Source organism: Hypanus sabinus, chromosome 21, assembly GCF_030144855.1.
Source record: "Hypanus sabinus isolate sHypSab1 chromosome 21, sHypSab1.hap1, whole genome shotgun sequence".
Lineage (NCBI taxonomy): Eukaryota > Metazoa > Chordata > Chondrichthyes > Myliobatiformes > Dasyatidae > Hypanus > Hypanus sabinus.
Window position 1 is genome coordinate 51,447,452 of NC_082726.1, and position 24,191 is coordinate 51,471,642.

General features: G+C 44.5%; 1 protein-coding gene across 2 annotated transcripts in view; it reads right to left on the bottom strand.

Annotated features, from left to right (window-relative positions):
• Positions 1 to 24,191, bottom strand: part of LOC132379043 (PH and SEC7 domain-containing protein 1-like) — a 222,282-nt gene that overhangs the window by 148,793 nt on the left and 49,298 nt on the right. For both annotated transcript variants that reach the window (XM_059946520.1, XM_059946519.1), the window contains exons 2-5: positions 18,826 to 18,900; positions 8,750 to 9,754; positions 2,414 to 2,525; positions 192 to 684 (exon numbers count right to left, since the gene is read on the bottom strand). In XM_059946520.1, coding sequence (XP_059802503.1) covers positions 192 to 684; positions 2,414 to 2,525; positions 8,750 to 9,754; positions 18,826 to 18,870 — 1,655 coding nt within the window. In that variant the 5' untranslated portion in view covers positions 18,871 to 18,900. The remainder of the gene's footprint in view (positions 1 to 191; positions 685 to 2,413; positions 2,526 to 8,749; positions 9,755 to 18,825; positions 18,901 to 24,191) is intronic.

Below are 24,191 nucleotides of genomic sequence, written 5' to 3' on the forward strand. Positions count from 1 at the left end.
CATAATTCATTCACTGTGTCAGAAAGGACACAAAGATTCCAGCTATGTCCCATTGAGACCAAGCAAGTTCCTCAGCTGAGCATCCAGATTGAAGAGAAAGTTACATTTCTCATGATAACAAAGTATCTCAGTGTGGGTGACCTTTACAGTGGGCATCACCTGTGACACTTGCCCCTTGAGGGCACACTTACCCGTCAGCAACAGCAGAACAGGACTCGTAGAACACTTCGTCCTCAGGGTCTTCGGGCTGCTCTTCTCTGCTCTCCTCCCCACCCCCAGGACTGTCGTCTATCGCGGTCTCCACCGGAGAGGCAGCATGGTCTCTCTGGGCACCACATCCAACCACAGAGCCTGGCAGGTGCGGATTCTTACGTCCGGTGGGACCGACCATCTCGTACTCGGCCATGACTTCATCCAAGTTGGTTTCCTGGTAGCACCTTACCGGCACGGCATCCAGGTCTGTCTCCGAGTATCTGGTCTCCCTGGATGCGCCTCCTACCACGCAGTTGCCATTTGGCAAAGGCGGGCCCTTCAGACCTCCACGCAACTCTCCCAAGCCCTGGCAGACAGGCTTCCAAGCCTCAGAGGGTCCAGCAGTGAATGGCTCCTTCTGCTTCTCCTCTGCTGCCTCATTATTTTCAGTGATGTGCAGATTTGCCAATGGTTGCTGGACTCCAGGTTCTCCTGCAAAAAGTGACCAACAGAATGTTAGGCAGTGAACTCTCAGACCCTGCCCAAGAGGTAATGAGGCTCAAAACTAAACTCGATTCAGTGCAACTGAACTGAGAGTAAAAGCACAAGTTCCTAAGAGCAGAAAGTGAGGCAATTTAAGTGTCACTTCACAGACGAAACTTTGGTTGAATTTATCTGCTGTTTACCTGTGTCAGCACTTAGATAAATAAAAGAGCTGTAATAAAGAATGTCTATGACTGGTGTCAGAATTCTGAACTAACCACCTTTTTCATATCCCCTTCCTGATGGCGTTGCCATATTTTGAAACCCTTAATCCTCCCACTTCCATTCAGGTCCAGGTCCAGGATCCGATCTAAATTTACTTATCTCAAGCACATCAAAATGTACAGTGAAATGCTTGTGTTAACAGCCAACACCGCCCAAGGATGCTCTGGGGGCAACACGCAAGTGTCGCCACACATTCTGATGCCAACCTCACATGCCGAGCGTGTTCAGCAAACAACATAAGCAGCACCAGCGGCAACAACAGTAAAACGAGCCCCTTTTCCACCCGCTCATTGCAACGCAGGAGACTGGGGAGTGACCTGACTGAGGGCCATAGGCAAGGTGAAAGCAGCTCATCATTTCCCCGCACCCCCCCAGACAGGCCTGCTGAAAACAAAAGAGCATTGGTTTAAAACCAGAGGTGGGAGATCTAAAACATATCAGGGGTAGCTTCTTCATTTAAGAGTGGCGCATATTTGGAATGAACTACCAGTTCATTTCCTGTCATTCTGCAAACTCCTGTTACACTTTAAGCATTTCTGTCTGCACCAGCTCAGTTTGCACTAATATCCTTTGCACCATTCTGCTGATTTTACACTTGTTTCTATATTTACTGTTGTTATATTTTTATCATGATACACTCAGTTGCCACTTTAATAGGTACCTCCTGGACCTAGCAAAGTGGCCACTAACTGTATATTCATGGTCTTCGGCTGTTGTAACATAATCACTTCAAGGTTCGATGTGTTGTACATTCAAAGACAGTCTTCTGCACACCACTGTTGTAATATGTAGTTATTTAAGTTACTTTCACCTTCCTGTCAGCTTGAACTGGTCAGGCTGTTCTCCTCTGACCCCTCTCTCATTAAAAAGGCATTTTCACTTTCAGAACCGCTACTCATTACATGTTTCTTGTTTGTTTTTCACACCTTTCTTTGTAAATTTTAGAGACCGTTGTGTGTGAAAATCCCAGGAGATCAGCAGTTTTTGGGTTACTCAAACCATACCATACCCAGTGCCAACTATCATTCCAAAGTCACTTAGATCACATTTCTTCCCCATTCTGATGTTCGGTCTGAATGACAACTGAACCTCTTGACCATGTCTGCATGCTTTTATGCATTGAGTTACTGCCGCGTGATTGGCTGATTAATGAGCCAGTGTACAGGGGTGCCTAATAGAGTAGCCACTGAGTATGTGTTAATAATAATAGATCAATGAAATACAATAGAATCAATGAAAAACTACACACAAGCAACAACTGACAAGCAATCAGCATACAAAAGAAGACAATGTGTAAAAATAAATAAATAAATAGAACGAGATATGAACTGCGGAATTCTGTGCTTCATGCGAGCAATCAATTTCATTGCACCTTGGTGTGTATGATAATAAACGAATCTGACGCGATCTGGTGGCATTTTTCCAACATGTTCAAGCTGGTTCCAACATTTACCTTTATCTTCCGGGGCTTGTGGCTCCGATGTTCCATAGAAGAACTCTCGCCTGGCCTTTGCGATCTTCTGAGCCCGCTCGGTATGTTCCCTGGCCCATGTGCAGGAGAATGCCTTAAAAAAAAACAGAAAGGAGCTCATTGTTCATCAAGACACCTTGGCCAAGCTCTCTTTTCAATGCTGCCAATAGACTGGAGCTGCAGGAGCTTTAAGAGCCTCACTTGAAGTTTCAATAACAGCTTTGTCCCCATTGCCATTGTGATCTGGAACGGACTGGAAAAGCCCTAACACTATCTCAGACACTGTCTCTTTTTCTCTTCATCAACATGCACTAATATTGTTAAGTTTGTTTTGGTTTTTTTCATCATCTAAGGACAAAGGGTGGTGATGATGATTATCACAAATCTGGGGAGAAGGTATGGAAATCCTGAAAAGCCCTGAAAATCCCCCTCTCGGGCTCGCCAGTGTAGTCCAAAGGAAAGTTTATGAAGCAATACGTTTGGCACCAGCTTGGCTGCAGGAGCTGCTGGGAGGATGTTCAATTCCATCCAGCTGCCTTAGGGGCTCCACTCCAGACTTGCCGTCTGGTTTTACTCCCGACGCTGCCCATAAGGCAGTGGGGTTCTTTACCCATGTGTAAATTATGTATAATTTAAATTTCTATAATAAACACAAGGAAGTCTGCAGATGCTGGAAATCCAAAGCATCACAGACAAAATGCTGGATGAACTCAGCAGGTCAGCAAGCCTCTATAGAAATGAACAGATAATCGACATTTCAGGCCTAGAGCCTTCTTCAGGTCTGAGAGGGAAGAAGGAAGTTACCAGAATAAAAAGATGAGGAGAGGGGAAGGAAACTGGAAGGAACTGAAAGGTGATAGGTGATGCCAGGTAGGTGGGAAAGGGTCAAGGGCTGGAGAAGAAGGAATCTGACAGGAGAGGAGAGTGGGAGAAAAGGAAAGAGGAGGGGACCCAGAGGCCCTTGACCCTTTGGTGAGAAGTAGTAAAAGGTCAGAGTGTGGAATAGAGGAGGGTGAGGGGAACTTTTTTGCCAAAAGAAGAAATCAACATCCTTGCCAGCAGGTTGGAAGCTACCCAGACGGAACAAAGTGTTGCTCCTCCACCCTGAGGGCAGCCATTTTTTTATGTATTGTGTTGCCGTTGCGAAAGGATAATTTTCATGGCATTTATACTCATAACAACAATAACCTGCGTAAAACACACAAAATGCTTAAGGAACTCAACAGGTCAGGCAGCATCTACGGAGAGGAGTAAATAATCAATAATTTGGCCCAAAATGCCAACTGTTTATTCCTCTCCATTGGTGCTCTTGACTTAGAAGCAAAACTGAACTTGAATAAAATTGAACTTGAGAGGCCAAGCCATTTTAATTTCCAAATAATTGGATAGAAGACTGTTGGAGCAGAGTTTATTGTGTTTATATTATTCATTATGTCTCTGCCAGTGACTGATGACCGTGATACTCTGCTTTGGAGGTCAACTTAGGAGAATCCGCAAATAGACCACTGGACTGCCTGGCTATCACTCAGAACTTTAGGCAAACACTAAAAACACAGATAGGTTTGCGAGGTTGTGTCCGACGTTAGGAAAAGATCAGGAATAGGCCACTCAGCCACTCAAGCCTGCCCTGTCTTTCAATATATTCAAGGTAGATTCACCCCAAGCCTCACCTCTTCAACAACAGTTATTACCCTTCAACAATCAGGCCCCTGAACCAGCGTGGATAACTTCACTCACCTCAACTCTGAGCTGATCCCACATCCTATGGAATCACTTTCAAGGACTCTACAATTCACGTTCTCAGTATTATTTACTTATTTTGCACAGATTGCTTTCTTTTGTACACAGATTATTTGTCAGTTGTTGCTTGTGTGCAGTTTTTCATTGATTCTATTGTATTTCTTTGCTCTGTTGTGAATGCCCACAAGGAAATGAATCTCGGGGAGGTATATGGTGGCATATATGTACTTTGATAATAAGTTGACTTTGAACTTTGAAGCCTCCACGCTCCCTGCTTTGGCAGGTAACCTCTGTGGCTTACCATTAAGGGAAGAGCCACCAGCTGCCGTGCGGGACGTAAATACAGAATATGGGTGGCACAGCAGAATAGCAGTCAGCAAATCACTTTACAGCAGCAGCAGTCACCGATCAGGGTTCAATTCCCGCCACTGCCTCTAAGGAGTCTGGACGTTCTCCCCATGACTAGATCTGGTTTCCCCCACATTCCAAAGACTTAAAGGTTATGGTCAATAAATTGAGGGCATGCTGTGTTGGCGTCAGAAGTGTGGCATCATTTGTGGCTGCCAATACAATCCTCACCGATTTGAATTGACACATGATGCCGATAAGTGGAGCTTAATAAGTTCTTCATTGGTAAGGATAATAGAAAGAAGGCAGGAGAATGGGGTTGAGAGGGAAACTAAATCATCCATGATCAAATAGCGGGAGAGAATTACTGGGCTGAATAGCCTAATTCTTCTCCAATGCTTTATGGTCTCATATCTTATGGTCTAAAACGCTGTGGGAAAAAATACTTGGCAGGTGAATCAGCAATTGTGGAAAGAGAAACAGTTGAACATTGACTTCTCTAACTTCCGTTAATGCCCCTCCTCCCCTTCTTACCCCATCCCTGACGTATTCAGTTGTTTTATTTTGTTTTTTTCTCTCTCTCTGCCCATCACTCTGCCTGTTCTCCATCTCCCTCTGTTGCTTCCCTCCCCGTCTTTCTCCCTAGGCCTCCCGTCCCATGATCCTTTCCCTTCTCCAGCTCTGTATCACTCTTGCCAACCACCTTTCCAGCTCTTAGCTTCATCCCACCCCCTCTGGTCTTCTCCTATCATTTCGCATTTCTCCTTCCCCCTCCTACTTTCAAATTTCTTAGTATTTTTCTTTTCAGTTAGTCCTGACAAAGGGTCTCAGCCTGAAACGTCGACAGCGCTTCTCCCTATAGATGCTGCCTGGCCTGCTGTGTTCCACCAGCATCTTGTGTGTGTTGTTAAGAGAAACAGTTAATGTTTCCCTTTACTAGAACAGGGACAGATAGAAATCAAAGATCAATTTTCGGAATCAGAGAAGGTGAGGGAAGGTAAGGTGTAGAATAAAGGGAATATCTCTGCTAGGGTGAGAATGGATGACCTGCCATGGAAGTTAGGGTCTGTGCAAAGTGTTGCTTATGGTAAGGCTGTGGGACGTGCCCAGCAAACCAACAAAGGCAAGAAAAGAGAAGAAGACCGAGCCAAAATGACGGCGGGCATGAGTGGATCCGCATAGTGGTTTGGGTTGTAAAACAGGCAGTCCTCATAATGGAAATGAGTGCACCGATTGTTAGACGTGGCAGAGTGAGAGGGAGCTTTGTGTCGAGCATAAACAGAATGCTCTCCAAATCCGACCATCTGGATTAGTGCAACGTCTGCTGGCCTTGTGTAGGCTCTCCTGTCATTTCCACACACATTATAACAAAGGGCGAATCACTGCTGGACATTCAGCAGCCTTTAATAGTCTCAGTAACAACCGACTAAATGAGCTGGACATGTGCCAGTCAAGAGACATGCTTGTCGCTCAGGACTCCAATTATTACAAACAGTCTGGATTGATTCCTAGATAATCACCAAATCCGTTTCACACGTCCCAGGTAGCTAAACTGCCAGCTGACTGTCAAATCAGACCCTGCGTCCTGCTCTGTCGAGCTTGTTTAACAACTGCTGCCTCTGTACTCTTGCAAAGCCAGTGGTGAGCTAGGCCTACCTGTCCATTCACATGGCCCCTGCCTTTTCTTATTGTGCACCAGTCTCTTGAAAATAGATTGAAACAGCGTTAACGAACTGTGCCCAAAACAATGTTGAATTCTGCATGAGGCAAATGCAGTAGTTGTAAGAGTTACAGCATAGAAAGAGACCCTTTGGCCCTCCATGCCCATACTGAATGTAAAGGTAAAAGAGAGGCTGAGGTTGAGAGAGAAGGTAAATCAGCCATGATTGAAAGGCAGAGCAGACTAATTCCCATTATCTGCATTAATCCATAGCCTTTTCTGCCTTGACATTTCAAGCACTTGAGCAACCAACTTAAAATGCTGGAGGAATTCAGCAAGTCAGGGAGCATCTTTAGAGGGGAATAAACAGATGATGTTTTGGACCAAGTCCCTTCCTTGGGCCTGGGAAGGAAAGGGGGCAGCAGTCACAATAAGAAGGCGGGAGGAGTGGAAGGAGCACAAGCTGGCAGCTGAAGAGTAAGGGGGAAGGTGGGTGGGGGTTAAAGTAAGAAGCTCCGGAGGTGATATGTGTTGTGCATTTAATATTTTAGTAATATTTGAGTTATCTTGTATATATATCATTTGATTAAGCATTCTTGTTTGTTTAAATAATTTTGAGTTACATGTGAATTACATAAATCATTACACTACCACATGATACATGTATGTCTCACTTAAACACAAAGTTAGACCCATATTTCAGACTCCCATATCTTCCTTTGAATTAGTTTAATGTTTTGAAGTTACAAAACTTTAACAATAGGTGGAAGAGGTAAAGAGCTGGAGGAGGAGGAACCGGATCAGAGAGGACAGTGGACCATGGAAGGAAAGGGAAGGTGGGGCACCAGAGGGAAGTGATGGGCAGGTGAGAAGCTTTATGCTGAATGTGGCTGCAGGTACTGTGTTTTGGCCCGGGAGCAAATCTGTCTCGTTTGGCTGTATTAATGAGAATTCATGTATAGTTGAATGACATATAAAGATGAATTGAATTGAATTGAAATTGAATAAAGGGTCTCAGCCTGAAACATTAGATTATTTATTTCCCTGCATAGGTGAGTTTCTCAAGCACTTTGTGTGTGTTGCTTGGGTGTTGAAGGATATGGTACTTTGGTGGGCTGGGCCTGATCATATCATTGCCTTCTGTGGCAAATAGCACGACTGTGCTCAGAATTTTGAGAAAATGGCTTCAGTTAAGGACATCATTGCATGTTTGTGATCCTGTACTGTAACAACTGTGCCAAACATGCACTGGGCAATGATGGACTACACTTCATCCACAACAAGAGAACACAGGTGCAAGATGAAAGAGAAGGCCACAGAGGATCCGACAACACTTTCACACAGCGGGTGGTTTCAATTTGGATTATGCTGCCTGATGAGATAAGAGAGGCAGCTGCAATCACAATATGGAGTAATTCAGCCTGGTTACCGGCCCTCCGGCCCAAAATTCATGCCAACTAAGAGTCTATCTGAGTTAGTCCCATTTCCAATTGTAAAGCAGCTAGGCAAGTACTTGAATAAGTACAAGAGATTATGCAGAAGCTTGGTCAGGACTCAACACCTTACAGGCGAAGTGAAAATCACAGGCATCAAAAATGGGACTGTGTTACAATGTGAGGCACTGATCATTCACAGAGGAATCTCTCTGGAATTTACAGAATTCTCTAACCCACAGTGTTGCGGAGGCTGAACCAAATTATTTAAAGTAAGGGCAGATCACTTATAGAAGGACCAGGCAATTGAGGATCAAGAGGATCTGGCACAAAGGAGCAGTTCAGGCTTGCTCACACTGACCAGCCGAGCAAGGATGAGGGGATGGGGGGAGGCCAGGTAGTCTACACCAGCTCCTATTTACTTGAGCCCTTGTGTATTGGTTCATTAACCATGGTTAATGTCAGTCACTGCTCTGAAGCCCAGGGAACCTTGCCTCCTCAAAGCCCTACCCAGTGACTAGGCATGGACAACATTCCTGTGGCCCTGAATGGAAAATGGGGTCAGTCCCTAGAGTTTATGGAGGTTTTGCGCATAGTGTCATTGGATGCAAGGTCTTCAAGCATTAGTGATATGTATGTGAATGGGACTGAATAATATCCTATCAGAAATGTGAAGACCAAGCACACTTTGGCCAGCATATACCTATTCAGTGACAAAGCAGCCAAAACTATGTCCACTCATCCAGTCTACATTCATTTTTAAGATATATTTAGAGATACAGCACAGAACAGGCCCTTCGGCCCAATAAGCCGTACTGCCCAGCAACCCACCTATTTAACCCTAACCTAACCATGGGGCAATTTACAATGACCAAATAACCTACTAATAAGTATGTCTTTAGACAGTGGGAGAAAATGAGGGGAACATCCAAACTCCTTACAGACAGCCCCGGAATTGATCTCTGAAGTCCAGAACTCCCTGAGCTGCAATAGTGTCATGCTAACTGCTATACTACTGAGGTACCAGACCAACCAACCCAAGCATACAACCCTGGAGAATCAACTAGTCCATTTACTTTGCATATTTGCAATCTAATTGTCAAGACGTAATTGAATAGATGCTATTATAGATGGTACCTGTTTGAAGCCGGGACTGTTAGGACTTTCCCTTCCAATTGACAGTTCTGAGCCATGATTGGATAGGATGCCATTACTGATGGATGTGTCATTGACAGTGAAAGCAGTCACTGGCTTTGTTCCTAGGTCCAAACTCCTGGTCTGCATCGGCTTTGAAGTGAGCACCTGGTCTATTTTATTCCCATTTCGGAGGCCAATGCTGGAATCTTGAGCATCAGAACATACTGGGCTTCCACTGCCGAGCAAGAGAGCTGAGCCTTGGTCGGAAACCGTTCTGTCTGATGTTCCGCTGGAGGCTCCCAGAGTCACTGTATCCAGACTTCCCGTCTGAGGCAGTTTTGATGCAAAACCTAACAACATTTTGGTTAGGTTAAGCCCAGGAGATGGACTTCTATATCCAGCTGAGGTGGAAGGGGGTTTAGTGTCCTGAGGAACCATTGATGAATTGAGGGGATTAACAATAGTCTTCACCTTGGATTTTTCAATATAGCTGAAAGTAACCACTGAGCTTTTACCTCTGGCGCTGACGCCCACCTTTTTGATTGTGTTCTCCAAGGTAGCAGGGCAGAAAGAGCGAGTCCTGATGCCCACCGGGGAGGTGGGAGCAGTGGACCTCCCCGGGCTGCTGGGGGTCGTTTCCCGAAAGGGGTTGGTCTCTGACTGTGTGCGGACCAGCGAGGACACGCCCTTCGCTCGGCCAGGCAAGCCCAGGAAGTCGACCCTAGAATCCGGCGGCAGGCTGCGCCTCTGAATGTGGGGCCTAGGGCTCAGGGAGTTGGCCGAGTGTCGGCATGGCGATTGGGTAGTGGCATCACACTGAGCAGCTTTCCAGCTGCCCAGCCCTGGCGAATCACAAGGCAGTTTAACACCATTTCTGGAGGGAGCAGTCTTCAGCTCCATGTAGAAAGTCATGACTTCAGTGTTCTGTGCCATCCCGTCACAAGCAAGGGGCGGGCAGCCGTGGTGATTGGTCCTTCCGTCCTTGAGTAGTGTCCACTTTCCAACCTGGAAATTCCAAGAAATGTGTTACTGACGAACATTGTTAAGCTGACCTGCAGCTGAAATCTGTGTTACAATCTTCTATCAATGGAGATAGAAGGTGTGAAGAGCACAGTACAGACTGAGATCTGGACACTGGTTTAGACTGATAGCAATCACACTTTAGAGTAGACCCTCGATGATAGGATTATTCCCAATAAACCCAGCCATGTGGGAAGCTCAGAAAACATGCATGCACACAAATATGATTTAATATGATATATATACACACACAATCAGATTAACATGACGTACACAAATTATCCTTACACATAGACGTTTACACGACAGACACAAAGACTCACAGGTATACACACACAGATTAATGTGCTTGCAAATTCACTCACATATGATACACTGCAGCAGATATGATATACATACATGCTCCTCCTACACACACAGGAAAGTAAAAAATACTTTCAACATGCATATTTGCTTATTTATAGAATAAGCACAGACATGCAAACACAAAATGATATAAATGCTTGACATGTAAATACTGTTAACTTCAGACTAATTTGTCTTGATATTAGTGAAACCACATGAACCACTATGAACCTTCAGTGTCCCTGAGATGGCAATGGCCACCTGGATTGGAAATCATTGCTTTTGTTCATCATCATTATGTGCCATGTCGCATGGCATCGCTGACCGTGGTCTCATGACCGTGATAGTTCTTGGCAAATTTTTCTACAGTGTGGTTTGCCATTGCCTTCTTCTTACAAGAGGGTGGCACCCAGCCATTACTTCTGCCTGGCATCAGTGGTCGCATAACCAGGACTTGTGATATGCACCAGCTGCTCGTATGACTGCTCCCTTGACTTCATGCGACCATGATCTTTGGGGCTAAGCAGATGATACACCTTACCCAAGGCTGACCTGCAGGCTAGTGGAGGGAAGGAGCGTCTTACACTTCCCTTTGGTGGAGAACGTATCTCAACTCCACCACCCAATCCCTCTGAAAGGCAGATAGGAGATCTGTTCATGCTGTGCGTTTCACCTTTAACTCAACTGCAAAATGGACCTCTACCTTCCAGCTAGGTAGCAAGAGCAGGACTGAGATGTCTCAAACCAGCCCCTACTGTGCACTTCCTGAATCATTCAAAGTTCAACAGTTCTGCATCAGTTTGCACTGGGAAGCTGTGGAAAGCTGACTGTTAGTAGTGAAAGGGTCATGTGTTTTTTTTTAATTCATTCACAGTGTGCAAAACTATAGATTGTGTTAAGATCCTGTCACCAAGATGTGGGCCAAAGGGTCTTCCATGAAAGGTGAATAACAGTTTATACCAAAAGGCCCTTCAGAATAGAAGGACATCCCTTTGAGATGAAGAGGAATTTCTTTAACCAGAGGGCAGTGCATCTGTGGACTTCATTGCTACTAAAAGCTGTGGGGACCAAGTCATTGGGTATATTTAAGGTGGTGGTTGACAAGTACTTAATTAGTAAGAGTATCAAAATTTACAGGGAGAAGGCAGGAGAACGGGGTTGAGAAGTAAAATAAATCAGCCTTGATGGCTGAGCAGACTCAATGGACTGAATGGCCTAATTCTGCTCCTGTGTCTTATGGTCTAATAAAAGCTTCATTTTGCAGATATTTAATTAACTGAATGTAAATTCCTCTGCTCCAGTGCTGGGATTTGATCTCAAGTCTCCTGATCACTGGTCCACTTTTATTTTCGCAATACCAAAACGCAGATGTTCCTTTGAGAAGAGGATGCCGGACTCAGGGGGCATAGTTCTGAGTGTAGAGTTAACAACACAAAACTCACAGGGCAGCACTACAAAGCGGATAACCGAAGGGAGACCGAATGAGTGGAAAGAAAACACTGAAGCCTTTGATTTAAAACACATGTACTTCGAATTCAGTGTGATACCCTGGCTCAGGGTGACATCCACAGTTAACTTACCTTTCCCTTTAAGATTATTCTTTTTTCTGTGTGCCCAATCTGAATTCACTCGGACAGCTGGCAACACGCTAGGACCAGCTGGCACCCGCAGCAGGTCAAATGCAACGCCATCCAACTCTAATACTGAGTCAGAACTCGGAGGTCCAGGCTAACACTGCTGGCTTCCAATACTGACTAAACTGACCTATAATACAAAGTTGGAACTACTACGGACCCTATGGCCGTACGCTCTCGTGGAATCCATGTAATTCTGGCGTTAGGGCACGTTTGTCCGTAACCGGAATGACTTCACACACCGCCACGTATCCCGTGACTGGATCCTGGTGCCATGTCTCCGTTGGCAGGGTCCACGTACGTCATGGGGGGAGCAGCAATCCCGAAGACGGTCCCCACCCCTCTCTCCTAAGACTGTTTACGCCATGTCCACAAGGATGAGCCTTGATTGAAGCTGACCTAATCCTGATTTAAAATCCAACGGCCACGTGAGAGGGGATGTAGGCCAGGGAAAAAAATAGTCGAGGCGAGAGAGGGAGAGAGAGATAAAGGAAAGAGAGAGAGAGAGATAACGGAAAGAGAGAGAGAGAGAGAGAGAGAGGGAGAGATATAAGGGAAAGAGAGAGAGAGAGAGGGAGAGATATAAGGGAAAGAGAGAGAGAGATAAGGGAAAGAGAGAGAGAGATAAGGGAAAGAGAGAGAGAGAGAGAAGGGAGAGAGAGAGAGAGAGAGAGGGACGAATAATGAAAGCTTCTCAAAATTACATAATGCACCTACATTTACAACAAGTTAATAATCTCTGCTCAGAACCTTTAAATAAGAAGTGTCCATCGATTCCACACACTCATATTTTCAAAGCACTTGTCACTGTACCCCTCTGTACATACCTCCTGTCTATTGATCAGATAGCTCACAGAGCCACAACAACTCTACATCAGTCTACGCTCTGTATAAAAATTACACTAATAACAGAGGTCTATCTATGATGGTGGGGAAGGCTAGGGCTATAATTCGAATTTGGTAGGTGAAGGGAAGGGTGTAATTCATCATTGCTAGGTGACAAAGACATTCATCTTAAATGGCAAGGGCCCCAATCTTGTCTTTTAACATTCAAGGCATAGAGGTATTGCTGTGAAATCAGGCATTCATTGCCCAACATTAACTGGCCTTGAACTGGGCAGGAACGAGACAATCGTGGTGCTCATGGTAAGGAGTCACATGTGATACTGGGTAAGTCAAATGGGTTTCCTTCCCTAAAATCATTAATTAACCAGATGGGGTTTTATAACAAACATTGTCTTTACACTCAGTGGCTACTTTGTGAGGTCCCTCCTGTACCTAATAAAGTGGCCTTTGAGTGTGTGTTTGTGACCTTCCACTGCTACACCCCACCCACTTTCAGGTTCGACATGTTATGCATTCAGAGATGCTTTTCTGCACACCACTGTTGTCAGGTGCCGTTACTTGAGTTACTGTCGCCCTCCTGTCAGTTTGTGCCATTAAGCCCATTCTCCTCTGACCTCTCTTATTAACAAATTGTTTTCATCCACAAAACTGCCACCGACTGGATTTTTTTTTTCTTTTTGTTTCTTTGTTGTGCCAAGTGATCAGCAGTCTCAAACCACCCCGTCTGGCACCAACCATCATTTTATGATCAAAGTCACTCAAATCACATTTCTTCCCCATTCTGATGTTTGGTCTGAACAACAAGTGAACCTCTACGGTGTCTGCATGCTTTTATGCAGTGAGTTGCTGCCGCGTGATTGGCTGTTTAGGTATTTGTCAGTACAAGCAGGTGTACCTTATAAAGAGGCCCCTGAGTGAACAGTCACCAAAACTTACATTACTTAACTTAGATTTATTTCATAAATTAAATTTAAATTCCCCAGCTGCTCTGCCTGGATTTGAACTCATGCCCCTAGATTTCTGTTTCAAACTTCTAGTTTATTAACATATAGAGGCAGGGAGCAATACAATGAAGAGAAATGCCCTTCAGCCCATTTAGTATGTGCCAGCTATCAAGCACTCGTTTTATTCTCCATGTATTTCCAGTCACTTCCTTTCAATGCAACCACTCACCGACACCCAGGTGATAATTTACAAAGGCCAATTAATCTTCCATCCTGCACGTGTTTGGGGTGGGGCAGGAAATTGGAGGACCCAGAGGAAGCATATGCAGTCATGGGGAGAACATGCAAACTCCCGCACAAGCACCACCCAAGTGAGGAATGACAGTGTAGCGGCCAGCACAATGCTTGACAGCACCGGCGGTTGGAGTTCAATTCCTGCCGCTGTCAGGAAGGAGTTTTACGTTCTCCCCATAACCGCGTGGGTTTCCTCCGGATGCTCTGGTTTCTCCCCACATTCCAAAATCATACGAGTTAAGGTTATTAAGTTGTTAGCGTGCTATGCTGGCACCGGAAGCTTGGTTACACTTGCAGGCTGCCCCAGCCCTTGCTCAGACTGTGCTCATTGTTAAGCAAAACAATGTATACCAATGTTTCGATGTACATGTGACAAATAAAGCTAATCTTTAAGCCCAGGTGATAAACACAGTGAGGAACCAGTTCTACCAACTACATCACTGTTCTGCCCACTATTATCAGAATCAGGTTTAATATCACCGGCATATGTTGTGAAATTTTTTTGTCTTTGCGGTAGCAGTACAATGCAATACATAGAGAAAGAAATCTGTCAATTACAGTTAAGTATATATGTATTAAATAGTTAAATTAAATAACTACTGAAAAAATAGAAATAAAAAACTGGTGAAGTAGTGCTCATGGGTTCAATGTCCATTCAGAAATCGGATGGCAGAGGGGAAGAAGCTGTTCCTAAATCACAGTATGTTAGCCTTTATGCTTCTGTACCTCCTTCCTGAAGGTAGCAATCAGAACAAGGCATGACCTGGTGATGGGGCTCCTTAGTGCTGGATGCCTCCTTGGGTAGTGTATAAATCACTATAAAACAAATTTTTGATCACAATTTTGTTCCCATATTAAAAACACAGAGGATGGATGGGAGATGGAGAGTGTATTACTGGGTGGCTTCCAAAAGGACCACAATCTTGACGTAGGGTTTGGAGGCTTGCATGCCTCAATGATCCAGGGAGCTATGTTGCCTGGAGTCAGACCACTCTTGGCTCTTGCTGGGGTCACCCGTGCCAAATATGTCGAAGAGTAGAGGCCAGACTAAGAGTGGTCCACCGGTCCTCCAGGATTGGTGGCTCAACTCAGGGCTAACAACTCTGACTGGTAAACAAAACTGTAAGGGAACCAGCAGTGAAGAATTCTTGTTCATCTGTGTGTGACAGTATTCCTGGGTCTCCACCTGGGACTTACATGACTGACTTTAATGAAAACCGAAGTACGGACACAATGAAGGAAACCCTGAACCCCACCAGAGATGGAGGATTTTCATTGCTGTCTTTGATGTCACCAGCATAGCAGGCGGCAGGTCAGTAGTTACCACATCTGGTAAGTGTACGTCTGAAGGCATTTACCAAAGTGAATGGCCTCACCTTCAGTATGAGCCAGGCAAACATTCGTGAAAACCACAGACAGTGAGAAATGGCAGACTTGCATTTCTATAGCACCTCCCACATCCCAACATGCTTTATGGTCAATTAAGTAACTTTGTGGTGTAGAAGCTGTATTAATGCAAGAGACATGGGCTACAGTTTGTGCAAAATAACATCTAGTTAATCTGTTGTTTTGGTAGAAGGTGCTTAGAAAATGCTGCCATGGGAGAGTCGTAGTCGTAGTATTTATCGGGTTGGTGGGAGGATGGGAAAGGGGCTCGTTTTGCTGTTGCCCGTGGTGTTCTGTGGGAATATCGTGGCACGCTATGCCACGCTATGATTCTTGTGGACTACCCCCAGCACAGCATGTTTCAACGTACGGTACATGTGACTAATCAATCTGAATCCGAGGGGAATGGAGGGGTAGGGATTGTGTGCAGGCATAAGAGGCTTTATTTAACCTGGCAAAGTGTTCAGCACTGACATTGTGGGCTAAAGAGCTTGTTCCTGCACTGCACTGTTCCCTATGTTCATTTACAGCATGGAAACCAGGCACCCCTCAAAGGGTTTCCTCCGGGTGCTCGACTTCCCTCCCACATTGCAACACATACGAGTTAACGTTAGTAAGCTCTGGGCATGCTCTGTTGGCACTGGATGTGTGGTAACATTTGGGGGATGCCCCAGCACTTGCTCGGACGGCATTGGTCGATGACGCGAAATAACGTATATCGAGGTTTTGATGTACGCGTGACAAATGAAGCTAATTTTTAAGCCCAGATTTAAACCCTGTCAATACTTCTCGCTCTCTCAGTCGAGCAGCCAGCATCCCAGACGGATGGAAAATACAAATGCCTGAAAGCAGGTACCACCAGGCCCAAGGACAGCTTCTATCCCACGGGTATCATACACTTGAATGGGCTTCTTGTACGATGAGAAGGACTTTCACCTCCCAATCCATCTCATTAAGATGAACAGCATTTTCTCCGTGGCTTTCACACTTTACTCTGCATTGTTATTGCTTCACCTTGTTCTACCTCAATGTAATAATTGGATCTGTGTTAACAGTATGCAAGACAAGCTTTTCACAGTATCATGGTACACGTGGCAATAATAAACCAACCCCTAGACCAGCATTCTGTTTCGGTTATGAGAACTGGAGATCAATGTTAGCAGGGACACTGGAGATAATGCTTCAGCTGCTTTTCACACACATCAAAGATTACAGGCAGGAAGTCGAGCTACTGCACCAAAAATAGTGCAGCATTTCCTTTACACTGCACTAAAATATCACTCTGGACTTCTGTACTCAAGACTAGAGTGGGATTCAAACCCACCTTCACCTGATACGGGATGAGACTGTTGGTCACAAAGGAAACACCTCCCCTGTTACAGGAGCCAGAGATTCATGAATATTCTAACCTGACTGTTGTGCAATAGCTCCAAGGGCCACTATTTGAACATCAAGTTCAAGCTCCACTATCCAGTTCTAATGGGAAAATAAATTAGCCATGATTGGATGGTGGAGCGAATGTGATGGGCCAAATGGCCTAATTCTGCTCCTATGTCTTATGGTCTTATAATATTCTGGAAAGACTGAACATCTGTGCAACAATGTGTTGCCCAATTACTAGTGTGACTTTGAGCACAGATGAAGAACAATGGATTTCCCAAGGGAATAAAATGGCTTCGGCTCAGACTCAAGGGTGACATGGTAGTGTAGTGTCGGCAGAATCACTTTACAGCAGCAGCGATCACCTATCAGTGTTCAATTCCTAACATTGTCTGTAAGGAGTTTGTACATTCTCCCTGTGACCATGTGGGTTTCTTCCAGTGCTCCTCTTTCCTATCACTTTCCAAAAAGATACAAGGTCAGGCACCTCCAACGGGATCCCACTACCAAACACATTTTTCCCTCCCCCCACTTCAGCTTTTCGCAAGGATCGCTCCCTACGCGACTCCCTTGTCCACTCGTCCCCCCCCATCCCTTCCCACCGATCTCCCTCCTGGCACTTATCCTTGTAAACGGAACAAGTGCTACACCTGCCCTTACACCTCCTCCCTCACCACCATTCAGGGCCCCAGACAGTCCTTCCAGGTGAGGCGACACTTCACCTGTGAGTCAGCTGGTGTGGTATACTACATCCGGTGCTCCCGGTGTGGCCTTTTATATATTGGTGAGACCCGACGCAGACTGGGAAACCATTTTGCTGAACACCTACACTCGGTCTGCCAGAAAAAGCAGGATCTCCCAGTGGCCACACATTCCCATTTCCATTCTGATATGTCTATCCATGGCCTCCTCTATTGTCAAAATGAATCCAAACTCAGGTTGGAGGAACAACACCTTATATACCAGCTGGGTAGCCTCCAACCTGATGGCATGAACATTGACTTCTCTAACTTCCATTAATGCCCCTCCTCCCCTTCTTACCCCATCCCTGACATATTTAGTTGTTTGCCTGTTCTCCATCTCCCTGTGGTGCCCCCTCCCTTTCTTTCTCCTGAGGCCTCCCGTCCCATGATCCTTTCCCTTCTCCAGCTCTGTATCACTTTCGCCAATCACCTTTCCAGCTCTTAGCTTCATCCCACCCCCTCCGGTCTTCTCCTATCATTTCGCATTTCCCCCTCCCCCCACTACTTTCAAATCTCTTACTATCTTTCCTTTCAGTTAGTCCTGACGAAGGGTCTCGGCCTGAAACGTCGACAGCGCTTCTCCCTATAGATGCTGCCTGGCCTGCTGTGTTCCACCAGCATTTTGTGTGTGTTGTTGTTTGAATTTCCTCATGCAAGGTCAGGATTACTGAGTCAAGGGCCATGCTACGTAGGCTGCATCCAGCACAACTCTTGCTAATTTGACTTGACACACGATGACTCATTTCATTCTAGGTTTTGACATTTCGATTTACATGTGACAAATAAAACTAATCTTTCTAATCGTACTTTCAAGTTTTCAGGTTAGTTGCATTCCAGGACTGGCTGACTTTGTCCTGCAAGATCTCCGCCTCAATTTCAAGCAATAAAAGCCACACTTATATTAAAAACCTACAGGGGCTAATTTAAACTCTGGACAGAAAATCCCAACTCACAACGACTCATTGACTGGAATGGGAAATGTAAGTATCAGGATTTAGGTGAGGAAGGGACCCAACATGTTTGCATTGGTCTGATACTGTGCGTGAGAATCACATACACTAGAATGTAGCAGGAATGTTCAGAACTCTTAAGTTACAGGACCGTTTGCCGGGATTTGAACTTGCTGCCCTTTGGAGTGGCACATGTGAAAATCCTTGGGAGTTTCGTCAGACGTAAACAAATCTGCTATGCGTTAGAACATCTGGGAGATGTACAAGAGAAGGAGAGACAGTGTTAACAACTTCAGTGGGTGGAAGGCTGCTGGCTCCCTCCTCTGGGGCAATCTTTGTGTCAAGTCAAATTAGCAGGGGAGTGGGGATGACTGGATGAGTGGATCAGCCCATGATTGAATGGTGGAGCAGAATGGCCTACTTCTGCACCTATATCTTGTGGTTTTATTGTCTTAAACTCGACAGAACATTAACACAATTGTTACAATTGCTAACAGGAATCCGTTGTTAACCTCATCCTTTTGCAGCACCTACCTTGTAATCGCATAATTTCCCTCGTGACCCCTTTCCTTTCAGCATGCATCACACACATCTTTATAATGCTTCCCCCTGGAAATAACAAAAGAATTTTTGTGTAACCATTCAGGTTTTGCTGACAAGTAGATTTGAGAGAATTGGTGCCCAACCACAAACAGGTCAGAGATTTCTGAAAATTCATAAAAGAACCTAATAGTATATAATCTTCTTCCCCTTCCACCCTTCTCACATTTTCTATTCCCATTCTGGCTCCCTTCTCACCCTTACTTTTGTCCTTACCTGCCTACTACTTCCCTCTGGTGTTCCTCCCTCTTCTCTTTCCCCCATGGTCCTCCCTCCTCTCCAAGTAGATTCCTTCTTCTTCAGCCCTTTACCTTTTCCACCTATCTCCTCCAACTTCTCACTTCAACCCCTTCCCCCAACCACCTACCTTCCCCCCTCATGGCTTCAACAATGACCTTCAAGCTTGTGCTCCTTCCACTTCTCCCCTCCTTCTTATTCTGCCTTCTTCCCCTTTCCTCCATTCCTGAAAAGGGTTTTGGCCCAAAATGTCAACAGTTTATTCTTCTCCATAGATGCTTCCTGGCCTGCTGACTTCCTCCAGCCTTTTATGTGTGTTTAAGTGTTATAAGTTGCTTTTACATGAAAGGGTGATTCAAGCAGATTCAACAGCATTAAGAAGAGAATTGGTTAAATTCTTAAAGGAAGAAACACAAAGTATACTGCAGATGCTGTGGTCAAAGCAACACGTACAACAAGCTGGAGGAACTCAGCAGGTCGGGCAACATCCGTTGAAACGAACAGTCATTGTTTCAGGCCGAGACCCTTCGTCAGGACTGAAGAGGGAGGGGGCAGGGGCTTTATAAAGAAGGTTGGGGGAGGGTTCCCACTGATGCTGCCCAGCCTGCTGAGTTCTTAAAGGAGGAAAACTGGTGATAATGCAAGACCATAGAGCTACTGGCAGTGCACATAATTCCCACTAATTTTAATCTCAAGAGATGCCATTCACCCATCATCCTCACTTCTTGGAGGAAATTAACAACTAGGCCTACTCCCATAGCCTTTCCTCAAACCTCTGCAAAATTTTACATCACATTTGCCTTTTGATAGTTTATTGGATCTACCTCAGCATATTGTTAATAACTTGTGGAATGATTTTTTTCTCTCTTACCTGGTTTCATTGTCTGGTTTCACTATTAAATTACGCTCATTCAGTAAAATTTGACCATCCTTTGGTGCATAGAAAGAAGATACAATAAACAAAACCACTAATCCTATTATGATTTTGAACACATTGGAATGCAAAGAAAAAAAAATTGCAGGAAATTTGAACTGTAAGCAGAAGATGTCAGGAATACTCAGCAGCTCAGCTGACATCAGTAGAGAAAGAAATGAGTTCATGTTTTAGGTTGGTGACTATTCAACAGAACATCGCCAGCTGAGTATTTCCTTAACTTTCTGTTTTTCTTCCCGCACTGACTGTGGTTGGTTCCTCACTGTGGCTCAGGTGCAAATCTCTCTTCCACATGTGGGAAAGAACTGAGTGTGAGGTCTCTCTGTTAGCCTACGAACCATCTCTTTTTAGGAATTTACCCAGTTCTCTTCTTAATGTTGTCAGTGAATCTGCTTGAACTGCAGTAGGTATGAAGTCAATGGAATGGAAACAGGATCCCAGCCACCTTACACATTAGCCTCCACACCTTTGAGCGGACAGATTAGAAAAGGATTTGGATGCATGTTTATAGTGAAAGACATTATGGCATGGAGTAACCCAGATGTAAATTGCACTGGTTCTATAATGAAGGAGAGTTCATAAAATGTGCTGTATTTGATTGAAAAAAGAGTTACAAAGATGTCAAGATGTGTCCACTGATGTGTGAACCTTGAACAAAGGGACATAGCTCAAAGATTAGGGACGGCCATTGAAAATCGAGGTGTGTACAAACCTCTCCTTACAGAAATGGAGCATGCTCAGCCCAGAACATTCATTCGACTGTCTTGTGAATCTCCTCCTATTCCTGTTCATTTCATTCTATCAATAAATTCTGCTCTTCCTCTCTTCCTCATGTGTTTATCTTTGGACAGATCAACAACTTTTTGTTGTGACCAGTTTCATATTCTCTCCATGAGCTGGGGTAAGACTTTACCTGGATCCCATTTTGGACTAATATTTATGCTGTCACTATATTTACAAGATTTCATGTTTGAGCTCAACTGAAAATGACAAATTTTGTACTAAATCAAGAAAATCAAAATGTCGACTGATGCTGTCAATCTGAAATAAAAACAGAAAATGTTGGAAACTGTCAGCAATTCAGCCAGCATCTGGAAAGAAAAAGAATTGTTTCAGCCGAGGACCCTTAGTCAGAACAGATCTCAGAATCAGGTTTAATATCATTGGCATATACAGTATTGCGAAATCTGTTGTCTTTGCAGCAGCAGAACATTGCAATATATAATAAAAGAAAAACACCTGACTATATATCGAGGCACTATAATGAGTCAACCTATAGTCAGGTAGGTGATGACCCCTTCCTGTTAGACTGTTTGAAATAACTGATCTTTTATTCTTTCTTACTTCTTTTTTGATATTTGTATACCTGTGTACTTTTAATGTTACTGTGACATTGTAATTTCCATTGGGATCAATAAACTATCTATCATCATCATATAACAGATACATTAGAAGTGCAAAAATAGACATTAAAATGTAGTGAGGTAGTGTTCATGGGTTCAATATTCACTCACAAATCAGATGGCTAAGGGGAAGAAGCTGTACTTGAATCACTGAATATGTGCCTTCAGGCTTCTGTACCTCCTTCCTGATGGTTCTTCTTCAGCTGTCCATCAATTTTCGAAAATGACTGAGGCCTGGGCAAGGTTGTATGGAAGACCAGCAGTTGCCCATGCTGCAAGTCTCCCCTCTCCACACCACCGATGTTGTCCAAGGGAAGGGCATTCGGACCCATACAGCTTGGCACTAGTGTCGTCGCAGAGCAATGTGTGGTTAAGTGCCATGCTCAAGGACACAACACACTGCCTCAGCTAAGGCTCGAACTGGAGAACCAGATCACAAGCTCGATGCCTTAACCACTTGGCCACACACCACACAACATGATGTGTGGCAATGAGAACAAGGCATGACTTGGGTTATGGGGGTCCTTAATGATAGATGATGCCTTTCTGTGGCAACGCTCCTTGAGATATCCTGGATGCTGGGGAGGCAGGTGTGTTTCCTCTGGGTGATTCAGTTTCCTCCAGCACACCAAAGATGCTCGGGTTAATTGGTCACATGGATGTAATTGGGCAGTGAGGGCTCATTGGGCCAGAAGGGCATGTTGCCATGCTGTAATCTCTAAGTAAAGTTTAAAAATTATGTCCTGTAAAAGTACGTGAATGGCAACAAACTTAGACCTGGTATTGCCCAGTTCACAGTCTTCACTCCTCAAGTCCTTGATTACTCCAACCTCATTCCACCAAAGCAAGATGATTCAGTGTTCAAGGTTTGCCTGCGCACTGAAGAGACCGACGCTGAGGTTGAGGGCAGCACAGTGGTGCAGTTGGTAGAGCCACTGCTTCACGGGTTCAATCCTGGCTTCTGGTGTTGCCTGTGCAGAGACTGCACCTTCTCCCTGAGACTGGGTGGGTTTTTTTTCGGGTGCGCCACTTTCCTTCCACATTCCAAACACACGCAAGCTGATAACTTAATTGGCTGCTGTGAACTGCCCCTTGTGTTCAGGTGAGTGGCAGAATCTGAGGGGAGTTGGAGAGAGCTTGAAGAGATTTAAAAGTAGGATACAGGATCAGGGATCAACTCTATTCACCATATACAGTCTTGGTGTATTGGTCAGGGACAGCATGCTATGAAAACAACAACATTCAACAACTATAAAGAACAATTATATAAAAAATTAAGTTAAAGGTTAAATTACAGATATGGAATAAAATGTGCATAGATACATAAATATCAGCATGTATTTAAAATGTAGTTTAAATTGGTTATAGTGCGGTGCACTGATGAAGGTGATAGATCAAGGGGTTGGGGTTAACTAGAATGGTTGATTAGATTATCTGCCTGGGGCAGAAAGGATGAATATTCCATTAGTGTAAATGAGTGATTGATAGGTGTATGAACTTGATGGCCAGAAGGGCCTCTTTCAGTGCACAGGATCGAAATAAGCTGCAGAAAGTTGTAAACTCAGCTCCATCATGGGCACTAGCCTCCCCAGCACCCAGGACATCTTCAAAAGACGATGCATCAAAAAGGCGGCATTCTTCATTAAGGAAATGCCTTCCTCTCATTACTACCATCAGGGAGGAGGTACAGAAGCCTGAAGACTCACAATGATTCAGAAACAGCTTCCTTCCCTCTGCCATCAGATTTCTGAATGGACATTAAACCCATGAACACTACCTCACTACTTTTTTTGCAATATATATATATTTCTATACACACACACACACACACACACACACACACAAATTGTAATTCAGTTTTCATTTTTATGTAATGTACTGCTGAATAAAACAAATTTCATGACATATGTAGGTGATTTTAAACCTGATTCCGATTCTAGTATCTCTCTCTCTCTCTCTCTCTATGTATTTTGACTCTTTCAGGACTAGAGGGCCAAGCAAAAGCTTTGGAATTGATAGAATTTGGGGAAAGCTAGCTTTACCTTTTGCCAGGTACACGGAGGAGAAGCACTCCCCAGAGATGAACAGTGCTCCAGCGGTCATCTTCCCACTACTGTTAGTGCCAAAAGCAACATGGAATACCAGAGGGAGAGCCCGGTAAAGAAGGTCACACAGCAATATTATAGACTCTTGACCCGCCCCTTAAACACGCCAGTTCATAAAGCAGGAGTGACCGGTAAAGTCACATCTTCTTACCTTGCACTCTGTGCTTGATGATCCCAGGCCACACATGAAAAGAAGATACATGAACATTTACATTTTTCCTCCGACTGGTTAAAGACCAGCTGCACAAACCACTCTGGTAAAGGCATTTAAGTGCTGTTTGTCCTACATGCAAACAAGAGCTCTGACTATTGTCATTGAAAGCTGAAAATAGCACCAATGAGTTGGACTGCAAACCTTGGGAAGAGCCTGTATGCAAAATACAGACACAGGCAGAACTGAAATGGCTGCTCCTTCCAATATATTCAACTGGTATAGTTACATAATTTATAGTAACCCTTTCCTGTCTGCACAATGCACCAGAAACCAAGGACCTGTCAACAAGACGAAGTTCATTCTTCCAATGCTTGGACTGACCAGGTACCTTCTTATGAAGGAAGGCAACATCGACAAAACACGGACTGCTCATGGTTTTCCAACCGCTTCCAGTCCTGGCTCCAGGG